Here is a 19,681-nt window from a genome sequence, read left to right on the forward strand (position 1 = left end):
CACAGAGGAGACCAGACCAGGTGACTCCATGTCCTGCTCACCAGACGCAGCCATGTGCCGTCCCTAAGACTAGGTCTACACGACGACATTTGTCGCGCGACAATTTTTATAAAGGCAGTCTATGGTGTCGCACTGCAACATGCTGCGACAGCGACGCAACAGTCGCAGAAAATCCATTCGAGATGGCTTTTTCTGCGACTGTTGCGTCGCAGTCGCAGTGCGACACCATAGACTGCCATTATAAAAATTGTCACGCGACATTAGTGCAACATAATGTCGTCAAGAAGACCTAGCCTTAGTAAAGGACAGCAATGCAATTGGAACAATGTTTATACTGGCGGTCTATGGTGTCGCACTGCCACATGCTGCGACCATCTTGAATGGGTTTTTTGTGACAGTCGCAGCATGTTACAGTGCAACACCATAGACTGCCATTATAAAAACTGTCATGCGACAATAATGCAGGCCTCCAGATGGCGACCAAAATGGCCGCCAATGTGACTTAGTATTGGAAAATGGCGACAAGACTTCTTAGTCCGGCCGCCATTTGCGCCTGACCCGCCGCTGCCATCCGGCAGACACACGCTGCAGACGTCTGCAGGACGAAGCCCCGCCCCTCGCACTCGGTGGGCGGGGCTTGGGTTCCCGCGTCTTGGCCTCTGTTTCCCGCCAGTCGGATGCACTAGGTACTGCTCTGTGTCCTTTCCTCATCCCCCCTCACTAATGGCTGCCACCTCAGCGCTGTACTCCCCCATGTTTCTCTATCCTTATCTCAGCTGTAATGGTGAAGCAGTCTGCGATATAGTGTCAGACATGGCTGCTGGTCTGTGTAGTGAGGGGTACGGCTCGTCCTCCTACACAGCAGCCCCATGTAACTGCACCGCGCTGCTGGGGCCGAGGAGCCAGGGGAGGATTTATAGCTATGATGTAGAGGACACCGACCTGGCTGCATAACTAGTATATAGGGGGACATGGCTGCATAACTAGTATATAGGGGGGACATGGCTGCATAACTAGTATATAGGGGGCTGGACCTTATAGGGGGACATGGCTGCATAACTAGTATATAGGGGGGACATGGCTGCATAACTAGTATATAGGGGGGACATGGCTGCATAACTGGTATATAGGGGGGGACATGGCTGCATAACTAGTATATAGGGGGACATGGCTGCATAACTAGTATATAGGGGGACATGGCTGCATAACTAGTATATAGGGGGGACATGGCTGCATAACTAGTATATAGGGGGGGCATGGCTGCATAACTAGTATATAGGGGGGGCATGGCTGCATAACTAGTATATAGGGGGGGCATGGCTGCATAACTAGTATATAGGGGGGACATGGCTGCATAACTAGTATATAGGGGGGGACATGGCTGCATAACTAGTATATAGGGGGGAGACATGGTTGCATAACTTGTATATGGAGGGGACATGGCTGCATAACTAGTATATAGGGGGGGACATGGCTGCATAACTAGTATATAGGGGGGGACATGGCTGCATAACTAGTATATAGGGGGGACATGGCTGCATAACTAGTATATAGGGGGACATGGCTGCATAACTAGTATATAGGGGGACATGGCTGCATAACTAGTATATAGGGGGGCATGGCTGCATAACTAGTATATAGGGGGGACATGGCTGCATAACTAGTATATAGGGGGGACATGGCTGCATAACTAGTATATAGGGGGGGCATGGCTGCATAACTAGTATATAGGGGGGGCATGGCTGCATAACTAGTATATAGGGGGGACATGGCTGCATAACTAGTATATAGGGGGGACATGGCTGCATAACTAGTATATAGGGGGGAGACAAGGTTGCATAACTTGTATATGGAGGGGACATGGCTGCATAACTAGTATATAGGGGGGGACATGGATGCATAACTAGTATATAGGGGGGGACATGGCTGCATAACTAGTATATAGGGGGGGACATGGCTGCATAACTAGTATATAGGGGGGGCATGGCTGCATAACTAGTATATAGGGGGGACATGGCTGCATAACTAGTATATAGGGGGGACATGGCTGCATAACTAGTATATAGGGGGAGACATGGTTGCATAACTAGTATATAGGGGGGACATGGCTGCATAACTAGTATATAGGGGGGACATGGCTGCATAACTAGTATATAGGGGGGCATGGCTGCATAACTAGTACAAACCGGATTCCCAAAAAGTTGGGACACTAAACAAATTGTGAATAAAAACTGAATGCAATGATGTGGAGATGCAAATGTCAGTATTTTATGTGTAATAGAACGTAGATGACGGATCAAACGTTTAATCAGAGTAAATGTATCATTTTAAAGGAAAAATACGTTGATTCAAATTTTCACGGTGTCAACAAATCCCAAAAAAGTTGGGACAAGTAGCAATAAGAGGCTGGAAAGAGTATATTTGAGCATAACGAAGAGCTGGAAGACCAATTAACACTAATTAGGTCAATTGGCAACATGATTGGGTATAAAAAGAGCTTCTCAGAGCGGCCGTGTCTCTCAGAAGCCAAGATGGGTAGAGGATCACCAATTCCCACAATGTTGCGCAGAAAGATAGTGGAGCAATATCAGAAAGGTGTTACCCAGCGAAACATTGCAAAGACTTTGCATCTATCATCATCAACTGTGCATAACATCATCCGAAGATTCAGAGAATCTGGGACAATCTCTGTGCGTAAGGGTCAAGGCCGTAAAACCATACTGGATGCCCGTGATCTCCGGGCCCTTAAACGACACTGCACCACAAACAGGAATGCTACTGTAAAGGAAATCACAGAATGGGCTCAGGAATACTTCCAGAAACCATTGTCAGTGAACACAATCCACCGTGCCATCCGCCGTTGCCAGCTGAAACTCTACAGTGCAAAGAAGAAGCCATTTCTAAGCAAGATCCACAAGCTCAGGCGTTTTCACTGGGCCAGGGATCATTTAAAATGGAGTGTGGCAAAATGGAAGACTGTTCTGTGGTCAGACGAGTCACGATTCAAAGTTCTTTTTGGAAATCTGGGACGCCATGTCATCCGGACCAAAGAGGACAAGGACAACCCAAGTTGTTATCAACGCTCAGTTCAGAAGCCTGCATCTCTGATGGTATGGGGTGGCATGAGTGCGTGTGGCATGGGCAGCTTGCATGTCTGGAAAGGCACCATCAATGCAGAAAAATATATTCAGGTTCTAGAACAACATCTGCTCCATCCAGACGTCATCTCTTTCAGGGAAGACCCTGCATTTTTCAACAAGATAATGCCAGACCACATTCTGCATCAATCACAGCATCATGGCTGCGTAGGAGAAGGATCCGGGGACTGAAATGGCCGGTCTGCAGTCCAGATCTGTCACCTATAGAGGACATTTGGCGCATCATAAAGAGGAAGGTGCAACAAAGAAGGCCCAAGACGATTGGACAATTAGAGGCCTGTATTAGACAAGAATGGGAGAGCATTCCTATTTCTAAACCTGAGAAACTGGTCTCCTCGGTCCCCAGACGTCTGTTGAGTGTTGTAAGAAGAAGGGGAGATGCCACACAGTGGTGAAAATGGCCTTGTCCCAACTTTTTGGGGATTTGTTGACACCATGAAATTCTGATTCAACATATTTTTCCCTTAAAATGGTACATTTTCTCAGTTTAAACTTTTGTTCCGTGATTTATGTTCTATTCTGAAAAAAATATTAGAAGTTGGCACCTCCACATCATTGCATTCAGTTTTTATTCACGATTTGTATAGTGTCCCAACGTTTTTTGGAATCCGGTTTGTATATGGGGGGGGGGGCACATGGCTGCATAACTAGTATATGGAGGGGCACATGGCTGCATAACTAGTATATGGAGGTGCACATGGCTGCATAACTAGTATATGGGGGGGGCATGGCTGCATAACTAGTATATAGGGGGGGCACATGGCTGCATAAATAGTATATATGGGGGGGGGCACATGGCTGCATAAATAGTATATAAGGGGGGGGGGCACCTGGCTGCATAAATAGTATATTGGGGGGGGGGCACCTGGCTCTAACTAGTATATATAGGGAGCATAACTAACATATAGGGGGGCACCTGGCTGCATAAATAGTATAGGGGGGGCACCTGGCTCTAACTAGTATATATAGGGGGCATAACTAACATATAGTGGGGCACCTGGCTGCATAACTATTTATGGCGGCCTCATAGAAAATGAATGGAGGGCGGCGGCGCATGCGCAGTGCCCCCTCCTTCTCGGCTCAGTTCTCTATATAGGTGCGGGTCCCAGCGGTGGGCCCGCATCTATAAAACAATGGGGCCACATCCTAGCAATACGCCCCCATTGTCTGTAATGAGACAACCCCTTTAAGTGATTGGCCTTTTAAGGAGTGCAGTGGGGTTAGTTTACTTGAACCCATTCTGTGTCGCATATAGAAGAATACTGGTATAAAACACCCTTAAAAAATTAACTCCTTAAAGGGTTTGTATACACTAATTTTTGAGACTGACAGGACATTTGTTGGTGATCATACTTACCTGATCCCCAGTGCGGGGCCCCAGATCGTTTGCTCCCCAGCCCCCGTTGCTTGTCTTGAGTACCTTGATGAAAACTTCCTGTTTGATGCCGTTACAGCCAATAACTGACCACTGCTTCCCTTGCATTATGTTAAATAGTCATGTGATCTCCACTGTGGCCAGTGATTGGCTGCAGCGGTTTCAAGATAAAAGTTTTAATTGAGAAACCCAAGACATGCAGCGGAGGCCTGGAAGCGAATGAGCCAAGGCCCAGCACCTAAGTCTGTAACATTTACCTGATCTGTAAAGGGTTAAAGAGTCTCCACCCATCTCGAAACCCTGAGCTCACAGGAAGAACGTTGTGGTTTTTATAGAAAAGTTTCTGTTTCATTGCAGAGTCCACAATGGCGTCTGCTGATCTGAGAGACGAGCTGAACTGCTCCATCTGCCTGAACGTCTACACAGACCCCGTCACCCTGAGGTGCGGACACAACTTCTGCCGGGGGTGCATCGATCGTGTGTTGGATGTACAGTGGGGGAAAGGAGCTTATAGCTGCCCTGACTGCAGACAAGTGTTCAATAAGCGGCCATCATTGTACAAGAACGTTACTCTGAAAAGTATAGCAAAGCATTTCCTGCCTCCACCAGGACAGAAAAGAAAGGCCGAGGTCATCTGTACCTACTGTCTGCACTGCCCGGTGCCTGCTGTGAAGTCCTGTGTGTTGTGTGAAGCTTCTCTGTGTGGAAAACACCTGAAAGTCCACAACAAATCACCAAAACATGCCTTGATTGAGCCCACCACTTGCCTGGAGAACCGAAAATGCTCCACCCACAATGGAATCCTGGAGTATTACTGCCTCAAAGATGAGATGTGCATCTGTGTTTACTGTCAGGTTTATGGAGACCACAATGGACACCAAGTTCAGTCTTTGGATGAAGCCTCTGAAGAGAAGAAAGATAATCTTACAAAGGTTCTGGAGACGTTGACCTCTAAGAAGAAGGAGTCTGAGACAAAAATCCAGAATCTACAAGAACGCCTGGAAAAAGAGAAGGGCAAGGCAGCTAAGATAAAAGGTAAAGTCAACGCTCTGCTCACAGACCTCAGAAAACAACTGGAGGACGTGGAGAGAAGGGTCCTTAGTGAGATCTCTGGACAGGAAAAGCAGGTATCAGTCTTCATCTTGGACCAGATCCAACAGCTGGAGATAAAGAAGAACCATCTGTCCAAGAAAATGGGTGAAATCGAGGAGTTGTGTAAGATGACTGATCCCATAACTGTCTTGCAAGACCCAAAATGTCAAAACAATTGGGGTCAAGAGGACGATGAAGATCTTTGTGATCAGAAGGTTGAAGATACAAGTGGCCTAGATGAGGACCTGATCAAGAAGTCCATACATCAACAATTATCTAATGTGACATCCCATGTCAATCCCTGGCTGTTTTTGCTGGACCCTGTGGAGCTCTCGCTGGATGTTAATATGGCTGCTAATAATCTATGTACATCAGAAAACTTGAAGACTGCATCATTGAATTATGAAGACGAAGAAGTTCCAGATTGCCCAGAGAGGTTTCCTGAAAATGAGGTTTTAAGTACTCAGAGTTTTTCGTCTGGCCAACATTACTGGGAGGTGGACACCAGTGATCTGGGGACCTGGAGGTTTGGTGTGACCTACCCTTATGAAAATTGTGTCTATGGGGCCTCCTGGACTTTTCAGAGGAATTCTAACCAGTGTTTAGCTGTTCATGAGAGTAACATTGTCCATTTGTCCTGTAATTTATGTTGTCGGAAGTTTGGGGTTTATCTGGCTTACGAGGCCGGGCAGCTGTCCATTTACCAGCTGGGTGTCCCTGTTAGACACCTGCACACTTTCACTGCCACCTTCACTAAGCCCCTTTATGCTTTCTTCTGGTCAGATAGTCCTGATGCTGTGGCCCTAGAGAAGTGGAGCAGACGACAGGGGAACACCCTAATGTTGGGTCTTCTGCCTGATGGTAGTTAAGGTGCCCCTGGTGTTGTGGATTTGGTGAGGGTGCAAGGCATGAGATGTAGGTGCTGTGGTCAGTGCATGTTCATGGAATTAGTAACCAGACCAGTTGTAGAAGATAAACAGAATGGGAGTTGTAGTACATCCAAAAGTCTCAAAACAGTTCAAAACAATTCTCAGTGCAAATTTTCCCAGATAAAAATGTATAGATATAAGCCAGGGTGGGGGTTGTAGTTAGGGATGAGCGAATCGACTTCGGATGAAACATCCAAAGTCGATTCGCACAAAACTTTGTTGTAATATTGTACGGAGCTGGAGCTCCGTACAGTATTAGAATGTATTGGCTCTGATGAGTGGTACCTTGGAACCGAACCGGATTTTTTTTTTTACAGTACAAATTAATTTATGAAGTTAGTATCGCGAGACTTAGTGAAGAAATAACTTCGGCTTATCGGAGCCAGTACATTCTAATACTGTACGGAGGTCCTGCTCGGTACAGTATTACAACGAAGTTTTATTCGAATTGATGTTTTATCCGAAGTCGATTTGCTCATCCCTAGTTGTAGTACTCCATCTCGCCAAGTCTCTCTCTCTCTCTGAAAAATCGAAGGCTGGTAATAAAGTTTTTGCAATAGTGGCTGTAATTCCCAGCTGAGGTGTACAGGATTAAGATATAACAGGCCTGGACCGTATCCAAGGGTAAAGGGTGCCTTAGCAATGTGCCCCTCACAGCAGTAAAGTTTCTATCAGCCTTAAATAACAAATACCTTGCTGACTGAGTCCAATGCTCGGCCATGCAGATTCTGGACCTCTTAGTTTTTTCTTTCTCTTTTCCTGGAGCTCTGCAGTTCTCTCAGACATAAAGGTCTGAGCTAGGGGCGGACCTAGGTCCATCTCCTAACTTTCTACAGGGGCAGACTCAGGATTGTTAACCCCGACTAATTCATACAAACCCATGCTAGGTGTGTACAATGCATCAAATAACAATAGCACTTTGTAAGTCCCCTGTTCTGGGGTCATTGCACTGACTGGATCAAAGGCTGAAGGACTCACCTGTATTTCTCTTGAATATTAGTGATCTTCACTTCTAATAGTTGTCCTATTGTCTGAACTGGAATATCTGACGATGTAAGCAGGGCGGGCCTTCCTGTGGATGATGTCCTGTGCTGTACCCGATATATGATGGTCAAAGAGCTACAAGCAGAACGGAATATGACAAAATAGAAAGGTTTAAGAAATGAGAAGATTCTTCGCTGCAGTTACAGACGAGCCACAATAATGCGCGGAGCAGGTAGACACCCATCTCCTCAACTCCAGTCCTCAGGGCCCACCTACCGGTCATGATTTGAGAATATCCCACAGAATGAAGACCTGTGGTAGGTCCTGATGCATTAACACTAATTATATCACCTACCTAATACTAAGGAGATCCTGAAAACATGACCGCCAGGTGGGCCCTGAGGACTGGAGTTGAGGAGCTCTGCACTAGATGATAAGAAGGTCCTGGGCACCGATCCACAGTTTATGATCCCAGTTGAGGCTAAATGTTACCTGCCAGAGACCTGTATGCTGACGTTGAATGAGGGCGCTCAACAATGGATGGAGCAGCAGTCGGACATGACCATAAATGACCAGTAGTAGACAGGCGGGAGTATATTCACATATACATGCCTAAATAGCAACATACAGTGCTCATATAATACTGCCATACAATGTGCTCAAGTAACACTGCCATACATTACTTAACTAATAGTGCTATACAGTGTGCCCAACTAGTACTGCAATACAATGCTATAATAATGCTCATATACAAAGCTCAACTAATACTGTGGTCAAATAATACTGCCATACCATGATATAATGCTGCTATACAGTGCTCCCGTAAAACCACCATACTTTGCTCAAGTAATACTGCCATACAGTGATCAAGTAATACAGCTTTAGAAGTTCATTTAATACGGTCATACAGTCTGCTGAAATAATACTGCCATAGAATGATATAATAATACAGTCAGACTGTGCTCAGATAATACTGCCATACGATGTTCAGATAATGTTGCCAAATAAATTTAGATTATTACCATCACTTGTTTTTATTGCCCTCAGTTTAAAATGACTCACATATGACCTGTTACCTCTACTGGTGGCAGATATAGTGGATACATATAACCAGTAGAGGAAGCACATGAGGCTGCTACAGCTCCCCTGGAAGAAGGCCGAGGAGAGTGGAAGGTGGTGGGGGGAGACAAAGAAGAAGCAAGACCTACTGTCCCTGGGGTATGTGGTGGCATGATTCAGCACCAGAAAGGGGGTTCAGTTTGATTTTTGCTATAGAGGTTTGCCCACCCAGAACACACTGAGGCCCCTATGAGATTGGTTGGGTTGTTGCCCGAATCTCCTGGAGCCAGCATGTTCCTCTATTTAGTGTGACCACATCACTGGCCTACCCATCACCAGATGACCCTCTCACCTCCTAGCACTATAGACTTGGTTCCAGATTGCATATTGGCTGTGCTTGGTACGGAAACTCAATCCCATTTTCTTCAAGTGGACTGAGCCGAACAAAGGCGAAGGAACTGATGGGCAAGACCCCCAGCCAACAGCTGACTGCTAGGGGTGGCGGAAGGTCGACCTACAATAATCAGAAAATTGATTACTTGTACTGATGAGAAGTCATCAAAGTCCTAGACAACCACTTTAAACACGTTTTCATTCTTTTCAGGACATCATTTCCAATGCATGGAGGCCAAAGATCAGGAGGCTGGATAGTCGGTCTGAGTTACGCCATGAAAGTCTGTCTGTCCCACATTGGGATTGTATGTAGGTAATCCATACATGAAGGTAGAGAAGTTCTGATGCCTTACTACATGTCCCATCATAAACCAGGAATCCATCTGGACTATGAAGGTGGACGCACATCCTTCTAGGACAGTGATGGCTTATCTTCGGCTCTCCAGCTGTGGTGAAACTTCGACTCCATGCTCCATTCATTTCTATGGAGTTCTGAGAACAGCCAAGCAAGTGTACATCTTGGGAGTTGTAGTTTTACACCAGCTGGAGTGCCGGAGGTTAGCCACCACAATTCTAGGAGCTCGGTGACCCATCACACACTTGTACTGAGCCCAGAGGGTTTGTGGTGGAAACCCTACAGATCACCCCAGATAAATATATGGAGGATGATGGGAGTACTTTGTGACTCGTGAGATTTCACAGCTGAGACCTCCACTGATTAAGGTGGCCTCAGTCATGGCTATTGGTCTAGTGGGGACTTCATGTGCACTCTCTGCAGAAAGGAATTGGCTGGGTCATGTGGACTCTGACTCTCCAAAGATGAGGGTCTTCTTGTTCTTCAATTAAGGATCCAGGACCTAACCTTTCTGTTACACTTTCACCTGGTGAGGTGGATCCACTAAACCTCTTATGCAGTAAAGCTGACAATGGTAGGTGGTGCTGGCGTAGAAGAGCAGGTAGGTTAAACACTGCTGGTGTAGCAGGGTGGTTGTCAGTGCTGGAGTAACTGAACTGTAGACTCAGATATGTGCTAAATGGCTGATGTAGGAGAGCTGGATGGTCGGTGTAGAGCTGGATGGTCTGTGTAGTAGAGCTGGATATTTGGTGTAGTAGAGCTGGATGGTCGGTGTAGAAGGGCTGGGTGGTCTGTGTAGTAGAGCTGGGTGGTCTGTGTAGTAGAGCTGGATGGTAGGTGTAGGAGAGCTGGATGGCTGGTGTAGTAAAGCTGGATGGTCGGTGTAGTAGAGCTGGATGGTCGGTGTAGTAGAGCTGGATGGTCGGTGTAGTAGAGCTGGATGGTCGGTGTAGTAGAGCTGGATGGTCTGTGTAGTAGAGCTGGATGGTCTGTGTAGTAGAGCTGGATGGTCTGTGTAGTAGAGCTGGATGGTCTGGTGTCACGGCCTTTGCTGTGTGCGCCGTGACAATTGTGCCATGCTTGCGGTTGCCGGTGGCAACGTGGTGGCTGGTGTGTGCACTTCCACTTTAAGTTGTAGCCTTCCCCTGTCTGGTGCTGTAAGGGTTACCTCCCTGATTGGGTGTGGTCGCTTCGGGCTATTTAGCTTCTGCTGGAAGCCTGTGTGTTCCTCCAGGTTTGGTGTGTGCTGGTGGTTCACTGCTCCTGGCTTTACCATCTGTCCAGTGAGATCCACCCTTGTGGTCATCAAGGTCTCCCCAGTTTCTCCCTTGTATCCTCTATGTACCCAACCTCACTTGTATGTTTGGTGTGGGTTTATGTTCAGGGTTGTACGTCTTGTTTGTTGCATGTCTGGGATGTTGTTGGTGTTTGTCCCTGCATGTGTGCAAGATGTTTTCCCTGTATGTTGAAGCCTGTTTGCAGCGCTGCCTGGAGCTTCCGTGCATCTGGTGTTCGCATGGAGGTCCGGTTAGATGGTGCCGTCTATTCATCTCTGCTGCGGCAGGGAAGTGTTGGTTGTTGCTAGTGTTCTGTTGTTACACTGTCTACTTACCTGCCGTTCAGTTGCTGCATATGGTCTTTTCCCTCCACCTGTTACTAGGCAGCTGGAGACTCTGGTTCGTCTGATTCCCTGAGGAACCGTTTGTCTCCTATTCCTGACCCCTATGCCAGGGACCGTCAGGGTCAGCAGGATCCAGGTTCCAGTGCATGAGCCTTCAGGGTTCGCTCATGCGGTCAGGAGTTCAGGGTCAGGATTAGGGCGGCTGTAGGTTGTGGCCTGCTCCCTTTACTGTAGTCTGGCCTAGGAACAGGTCCTACTAGGACACCAGTGTAGTAGAGCTGGATGGTCTGTGTAGTAGAGCTGGATGGTCTGTGTAGTAGAGCTGGATAGTCTGTGTAGTAGAGCTTGATGGCCAGTGTAGTAGAGCGGGTTGGTCGTTGTAGAAGGGCTGGATGTCTGGTGTAACAGGGACACAAAGAAAAATCTGAATTATCAGACTACGTCCTGCCTCTCGAACAGGAATGAGAAGAATCAGAGCAAGCAAGAAGGAGGGAGCAAGGCAATAGATCTGGGTCAGGTGAGTTACATCTTATTGACCTGTAAAGACTATCTGATTGACACCATACAATTTGATCATGTGAATTAAAACAGATGACAACTACTTGGTGGTTGGAGGGAGAGTAGATGTGAACACTGTATACTTAAAACAAAGTGAGAATAATGGAGGATGTCAGTGGAGTTGAGCTGTAGGAGCAGTTGATCGGAAAAGACCAAGTTCTCCACCATGTTTGCTGCCAGGGCAGGGAGGTGTGTGCATAAAAGGAAACCCTCTAAGACAGGGGGGGCAGTGTCCAAGTGTGCCAGCCACGTTTCTGTTAAACCCAGAAAGCAAAGTTTGTGAGAGATCAAAAGGTCATGAATGTAGGAGAGTTTGTTACAGATAGAGCGAGCTCCTGCAAGAGGGAGAAAGGGAGCAAGGGTCGATGGAATGGTTCTCAGGTTTAAGGGGTTGTAGAAGGAGATGGATAGTGGGAGGAAGATATGATTGTGGGGATCTGCTGAGGAGGGACTCGATTTGGAGATATACAGTACAGACCAAAAGTTTGGACACACCTTCTCATTCAAAGAGTTTTCTTTATTTTCATGACTATGAAAATTGTAGATTCACACTGAAGGCATCAAAACTATGAATTAACACATGTGGAATTATATACATAACAAAAAAGTGTGAAACAACTGAAAATGTGTCATATTCTAGGTTCTTCAAAGTAGCCACCTTTTGCTTTGATTACTGCTTTGCACACTCTTGGCATTCTCTTGATGAGCTTCAAGAGGTAGTCACCTGAAATGGTCTTCCAACAGTCTTGAAGGAGTTCCCAGACATGCTTAGCACTTGTTGGCCCTTTTGCCTTCACTCTGCGGTCCAGCTCACCCTAAACCATCTCGATTGGGTTTAGGTCCGGTGACTGTGGAGGCCAGGTCATCTGGCGCAGCATCCCATCACTCTCCTTCATGGTCAAATAGCCCTTACACAGCCTGGAGGTGTATTTGGGGTCATTGTCCTGTTGAAAAATAAATGATGGTCCAACTAAACGCAAACCGGATGGAATAGCATGCCGCTGCAAGATGCTGTGGTAGCCATGCTTGTTCAGTATGCCTTCAATTTTGAATAAATCCCCAACAGTGTCACCAGCAAAGCACCCCCACACCATCACACCTCCTCCTCCATGCTTCACGGTGGGAACCAGGCATGTAGAGTCCATCCGTTCACCTTTTCTGCATCACACAAAGACATGGTGGTTGGAGCCAAAGATCTCAAATTTAGACTCATCAGACCAAAGCACAGATTTCCACTGGTCTAATGTCCATTCCTTGTGTTCTTTAGCCCAAACAAGTCTCTTCTGCTTGTTGCCTGTCCTTAGCAGTGGATTCCTAGCAGATATTCTACCATGAAGGCCTGATTCACACAGTCTCCTCTTAACAGTTGTTCTAGAGATGTGTCTGCTGCTAGAACTCTGTGTGGCATTGGCCTGGTCTCTAATCTGAGCTGCTGTTAACCTGCGATTTCTGAGGCTGGTGACTCGGATGAACTTATCCTCCGCAGCAGAGGTGACTCTTGGTCTTCCTTTCCTGGGGTGGTCCGCATGTGAGCCAGTTTCTTTGTAGCGCTTGATGGTTTTTGTGACTGCACTTGGGGACACTTTCAACGTTTTGCTAATTTTTCGGACTGACTGACCTTAATTTCTTAAAGTAATGATGGCCACTCATTTTTCTTTACTTAGCTGCTTTTTTCTTGCCATAATACAAATTCTAACAGTCTATTTAGTAGGACTATCAGGTGTGTATCCACCTGACTTCTCCACAACGCAACTGATGGTCCCAACCCCATTTATAAGGCAAGAAATCCCACTTATTAAACCTGACAGGGCACACCTGTGAAGTGAAAACCATTTCAGGTGACTACCTCTTGAAGCTCCTCAAGAAGAATGCCAAGAGTGTGCAAAGCAGTAATCAAAGCAAAAGGTGGCTACTTTGCAGAACCTAGAATATGACATATTTTCAGTTGTTTCACACTTTTTTGCTATGTATATAATTCCACATGTGTTAATTCATAGTTTTGATGCCTTCAGTGTGAATCTACAATTTTCATAGTCATGAAAATAAAGAAAACTCTTTGAATGAGAAGGTGTGTCCAAACTTTTGGTCTGTACTGTACGTTACATCTGAAGTCTCTGTTCAAAACTGCGGACTAATACTGTACGGAGATCCGACTGTACTATATTAAAATGTATGGGCTCCGATGAGCCGAAATTAGTTATTTGTGAAGTCACACGTGTCTTCGTTGAATAACTTTGGTAACTGATGTTTAAAGTGGAAAAAGACTTTAAAACTTGAAACCAAACCCAGCTTCAGTTCCGACTGGTACCTCGGAACGTGTCATATCATTTTTACCCTATTAACCAACTTGCCCTTTGTTTAATTCATGACTAGAACAGTATATCGCATTTGATTTTAGCACTAGGCATATTGTATTTTTGTAATCCACCGGAGTGCATTTCCCTCTAATCATGGAAATGAAGTACTGATGTCACTAGTTTAACCTTTAGCGCTCTTTTTCCCCGCTTTTCTTATAATGATTGAGACCTCCTTTTTTTCCCCAAGTGTCGTTAGAAATTCCGCGCATGCATGCAGTAGTACCAGTCTCCTGGCGTCCTTTCTATCCTCCTAGTGTACGCAGCGCATGCTCCTGTTCTTCTTCTCTTCAAATTTTTGAAGCGCTGTGTCGTCACTTCCTGGAGGAGAAGACCAGGCGTGCGCACTAGGAGAATGGAAAGGGCGTCGGAAGACTGGTACTACTACGCGCATGCTCGGAATATGGAGTTACAGGGGTTTATCTGTTGAATCGATTAGGGGAGTGCTTATAGCAGACAAAATGCTGAACTCAAGTGTGAGGAATATGTCACGCTGAACTCTATTCGCCTCATTAGCATGCAGTGCGAGATAATTCAGCAGTGAATCCGTTGACACAGCAGAACTACGAGGAATTAAGGGTACATTATACTATATGAGAATTGAATTGAGGCAATCATCACATGGCAGGTTTCTTTTATAGATTCGCACTTAAAAGATGTTGCATTGAAAAGACCAAGGTCTGAAAGACAAGATACCACTTAGGCCCCTTTCACACGAGCAAGTTTTCTGCACGGGTGCAATGAGTGACGTGAACCCATAGCACCCGCACTGAATCCTGAGCCATTCGTTTCAATGGGTTGTGTACATGAGTGTGAAAATCGCAGCATGTTCTATACTCTGCATTTTTCACGCAGCCCTGGGCCCCATAAAAGTGAATGGGGCTTTAGTGAAAAACGCATTGCATCTGGAAGCAAGTGTGGATGCAATGCGTTTTTCACTGATGGTTGCTAGGAGATGTTGTTTGTAAACCTACAGTTTTTATCACGCCAGTGAAAAACGCATCAAAACGCATTGCACTCGTGTGGAAAAAACTGAACGCAATCGCAGACAAAACTAACTGAACTTGCTTGCAAAATGGTGCGAGTTTCACTGAACGCATCTGGACCTAATCCGTCACCCTCGTGTGAAAGAGGCCTTAGAGTTCAATCAGGTGTGAAGGAGAGTGGAGGGGTCTACATCTGACCTAATCATAGAAGAACCAGATACTGGATTGAAATAGTCAATGTAAAGAAATACCTAATAAACCCAGAAGGGAAATGTAATGGACCGTTTCAGCAGAAAAGGGGTTAAAATCCGTTTAGGCGATATGCCCCTTTCTGAGAGACAGGCACAGCTACTGCAGAACACCAAACTCCCGAACTGGATACAAAATAGCACTCCAAACTGGAACCTTGCGAATAGCTGCTGGCAGATACAGCCTCTTTTATTCATAAAAAACAAACATAGTACTGCCCACAGGGTTTTGAAATCCAACCAATCAATATCTTACAACACACACAATGCAAGTACAGCAACCAATCGTTCCCGCCCCCTAGAGGACCAGAAGGGAGACTGCGACACAGAACAGATACAACACATCCCCACAATGCATCATGGTTTCCTCCTCTCTGTCCCAGAGACAACCGAGGGCAATCCAATTATCTCTCAGGACAAAGGGGAGATCGCCAATACACATGTGGAGACAACAGGACAGACATCACCATTTAAACACACAATGGGACAATAGAACCACACCCAGCATATTCCTCCCAAGCTGACAAGTTACACTTATTATAAATTGTTACAACTTTGTGAGGTTACATTGTCCATACATATAACTTACATCAATTTAAACAGTATAACTTGGGGACAAACTTATCCAAAATTCACTTGAATAGGTTCAGGGGTTTAAAAGTTAGCAAAAGTATCTCAAAGGGCCGTAATCCTGGGGCAGGAGGCTGGCAAACAGCCCCCTCCAAAACACTGTGGCGAGGTTGGTTTCGCCACACATCTCCCCCCCCCCCCCCCCCAGGGAAGACTAACCAGATACCTGACCTCACGCCGGTCGGTACCTGAGTTAGTCTGGCAGCCCACCCACAACCCAATACTGGACCTGTTGAATTTTGGGGCCTGGCTCTGTTCTGTAGGTCCCCAGCTGTTGAGTGTGCATCTGCTACTCCTTGCTTTGTGGTTCTCCAGCTTGGAGCTGTAGGTACTTGGTGGGCAGAGGCCGACTGCGCTCTGCCCAGATGCCAGCTCTTCCGCTGGGGTGAGGGGGGTACAAGCCAGTCCTGTAACAAGGGGGTCGGTGGAGAAGAGGCTAGCGGCTCTCTGCCCTGATGCCAGCTCTTCCACTGGGAAGGGATCAGTGGGTATTGCAGGCTCATCCCCTGCCCCCAGAACTCGGTTGGGAAGTAGCTGGGAAGGGGAGGGCTCGCTTACCTCCTCCTTCTGGTATCCCTGCGGAGATGGCTGGAGATCTGGTTGTTTGAGGGGGAGACAGACTGTCTCCTTTTTGGCTAAACAGCCCTGTTGCTGAGGGACAGGACCGACTGTCCCTACCCCCTGTGCTGTAAGTGCAGAGACCACGGTCCCATCTGCACAGTTGTGGGGCTTACTGTCTCCCCCTGGTGCGTTAAGCTGCCGCTGGGGAATGGAGACTAGGCTCCCAGTTCCCAACAAATCATGCTGCTGCTGGGGGGCAGGAACAACTACCTCTGCCCCCTGTAACTCAGCCTGCCGCTGGGGAGGGAGGATGTTGCTCTCTCCCTGCATTTCACACTGCCTTCCCGGCATATCACTTTGCTGCTGGGGGGCAGGAACAACTACCTCTGCCCCCTGTAACTCAGCCTGCCGCTGGGGAGGGAGGCCGCTGCTCTCCTCTCCCTGCACTTCACACTGCCGCTGGGGAATGGAGACTGGGCTCCCTCTGTCCCGCAACCATAACTTCCGATGGAGGTCCACCCAACGTGGCAGCTGACCGTCACCTTCTGCCCGGTATAGTAGGGTCTTGAACACTAGACTCCTCACGAACTTCACGTATTTCTCAGCTGGATTGGGTCCGAAGAAGTTCAGCCGCAACCACATCATACGGTCAAATTCCTCCACAGAGTATCTGTACTCCACTGCTGGTTCCATCCTGGTGCTTTTAGGGTCGCTGTACTGAGACATGCGTTGCCCTTAAGTTGTAAAATCCAAAGAAATGGTGTCTCCTGTAGCTGACCTTCTGGCTGTAGGAACGATCCCGCTGCTTGCCACCAATGTAACGGACCGTTTCAGCAGACAAGGGGTTAAAATCCGTTTAGGCGATATGCCCTTTTCGGAGAGACAGGCACAGCTACTGCAGAACACCAAACTCCCGAACTGGATACAAAATAGCACTCCAAACTGGAACCTCGCAAATAGCTGCCAGCAGACGAACAGGAAAAGCATACAATCGGCTTACACTCCTGGCAATCAGTCTCTAACAGCATACAGGGAATCCCCCCAGTAACGAGACAAGGCTCCGTGTTGAGGGTCACCAGTGGTCTGACTGTACTTCAGATACAGCCTCTTTTATTCATAAAAAACAAACATAGTACTGCCCACAGGGTTTTGAAATCCAACCAATCAATATCTTACAACACACACAATGCAAGTACAGCAACCAATCGTTCCCGTCCCCTAGAGGACCAGAAGGGAGACTGCGACACAGAACAGATACAACACATCCCCACAATGCATCATGGTTTCCTCCTCTCTGTCCCAGAGACAACCGAGGGCAATCCAATTATCTCTCAGGACAAAGGGGAGATCGCCAATACACATGTGGAGACAACAGGACCATTTAAACACACAATGGGACAATAGAACCACACCCAGCATATTCCTCCCAAGCTGACAAGTTACACTTATTATAAATTGTTTCAACTTTGTGAGGTTACATTGTCTATACATATAACTTACATCAATTTAAACAGTATAACTTGGGGACAAACCTATCCAAAATTCACTTGAATAGGTTCAGGGGTTTAAAAGTTAGCAAAAGTATCTCAAAGGGCCGTAATCCTGGGGCAGGAGGCTGGCAAACAGCCCCCTCCAAAACACTGTGGCGAGGTTGGTTTCGCCACAGGAAATAGAGACAGTAACGTTCAGTACAACATACCAGGGGATGAGAAGAAGGACAGAGGAGATGTGTGGACAATCAGACTCGGGAAAAGCTTCACAGTTGCTACGCCCAGATATGCCCCCTCACAGCAGTTATGACCACGTATATGCCCCCTCATAGTAGATATGCCAAGATATGTGCCCCCTTATAGTAGATATGCCAAGATATGTGCCCCCTCATAGTAGATATGCCAAGATATGTGCCCCCTCATAGTAGAAATGCCAAGATATGTGCCCCCCTCATAGTAGATATGCCAAGATATGTGCCCCCTCATAGTAGATATGCCAAGATATGTGCCCCCTCATAGTAGATATGCCAAGATATGTGCCCCCCTCATAGTAGATATGCCAAGATATGTGCCCCCGTCAAAGTAGTCTTTATGCTCTAGAAAAGAAAAACAGTATAAAATATTGTGATTTGATACCTTTTAATGGCTAACTAAAATACACAATGTTATAAGGCAAGCCTTCGAGACTCTGAGGTCCCTTCTTCAGGCCAAAAATGAAAAAAATCTCTAAAGAAACATGGACACAGAAAAGAACAGAGAGGTGGAGTAATACATTGCATAACACCAACAAACAGAGGAATGGTCTTGGAGAAGGAGTTCTTAAAGGAGTTCTCCTGGAATGATTTTAAATGGCCGCCAGCAACCTGTCCTAAAATATGAGCAGATATGGTTTCCTCCACTTGTAAAGCTGCTTGGGAGGGGAGGGAGCGTGGCCTCACTACACATTACGTTCTGGCACTTGTATATACTACATATTGGTGGGTTTTCCTGTCAGGCTGCTCAGCCATGATGGCATATCATAGGCAGGATCGTACCATTACCATCTATTGTAGAACAGTGTAGTGTATAATGAGGCCCCTCCCTCTTATCCCCCTAGGCAGCTCTGCACGTGGAAGCAACCAGTCCGCCTCACAGGTAAGGATGAGAGGGGGTCCAAAAAGGGGGAGGAAGGGTGGTTGGCGGGATGGGGGGGGGGGAAGGTCTAAAGGAAAGGAGTTGAAGGGAGGGGGCAGTGGCTATAATCCCCTCACTCCCCCTCCAACCAGCACACCTGGTTTTCTGGCTATTTAAGCCATATTCAGGCTTTATTCATGAGACAGTACTTTATATGATAAAACATGACATATTACAACTAGAACAGAAGATGACCTATGCATACCTAGTTGTCGGGAAAGATCTCACTTCAGAGAGCACCCAATATTTATATTTCACCTCTAGGGAATTATTTAATTTATGTGTTGTCCAGGGACTCCACATTCTTAGGAATTTCTCATGTTTCTTGTCCGCCCAACTAGCAAGCTCCTCCAATCGACATATCTGATCGAATTGCTCCCATGTGGGAGGATCTTCACTTAACCATTTTATTGGGACTAAAATTCTTGCTGCCTGGATCTGATGAGTGACCAGGTCCCATTTAGAGGGCTTCCCGTCTGGAGTAGGCAGCCATAAGAGGACGGCCTCTGGAGTCAGCGTAAAGGGGCGTGCTAAAATATTTTTGATTGAGCATATTATTTCTGACCAGAAAGGTATTACCTTAGGGCATGACCAAAATATGTGGCTCAATGAGCCTTCCCCTGATCTACATCTCCAACATTTGTCTGAGTTTTGAAGACCTCTCAAGTACAATTGTTTGAGAGTTTTGTACCATTGCGTCAGGACTTTATGAGAG

General features: G+C 46.6%; 1 protein-coding gene across 1 annotated transcript in view; it reads left to right on the plus strand.

The window, feature by feature from the left end:
- LOC122924102 overlaps positions 1-19,681 on the plus strand; it is a 36,048-nt gene that overhangs the window by 2,154 nt on the left and 14,213 nt on the right. Inside the window, exons 2-4 of the mRNA XM_044275027.1 lie at positions 4,891-6,489; positions 7,574-7,607; positions 11,426-11,483. Coding sequence (XP_044130962.1) covers positions 4,891-6,489; positions 7,574-7,607; positions 11,426-11,483 — 1,691 coding nt within the window. The remainder of the gene's footprint in view (positions 1-4,890; positions 6,490-7,573; positions 7,608-11,425; positions 11,484-19,681) is intronic.

The sequence above is a fragment of the Bufo gargarizans genome, unplaced genomic scaffold (genome assembly GCF_014858855.1).
Source record: "Bufo gargarizans isolate SCDJY-AF-19 unplaced genomic scaffold, ASM1485885v1 original_scaffold_813_pilon, whole genome shotgun sequence".
Lineage (NCBI taxonomy): Eukaryota > Metazoa > Chordata > Amphibia > Anura > Bufonidae > Bufo > Bufo gargarizans.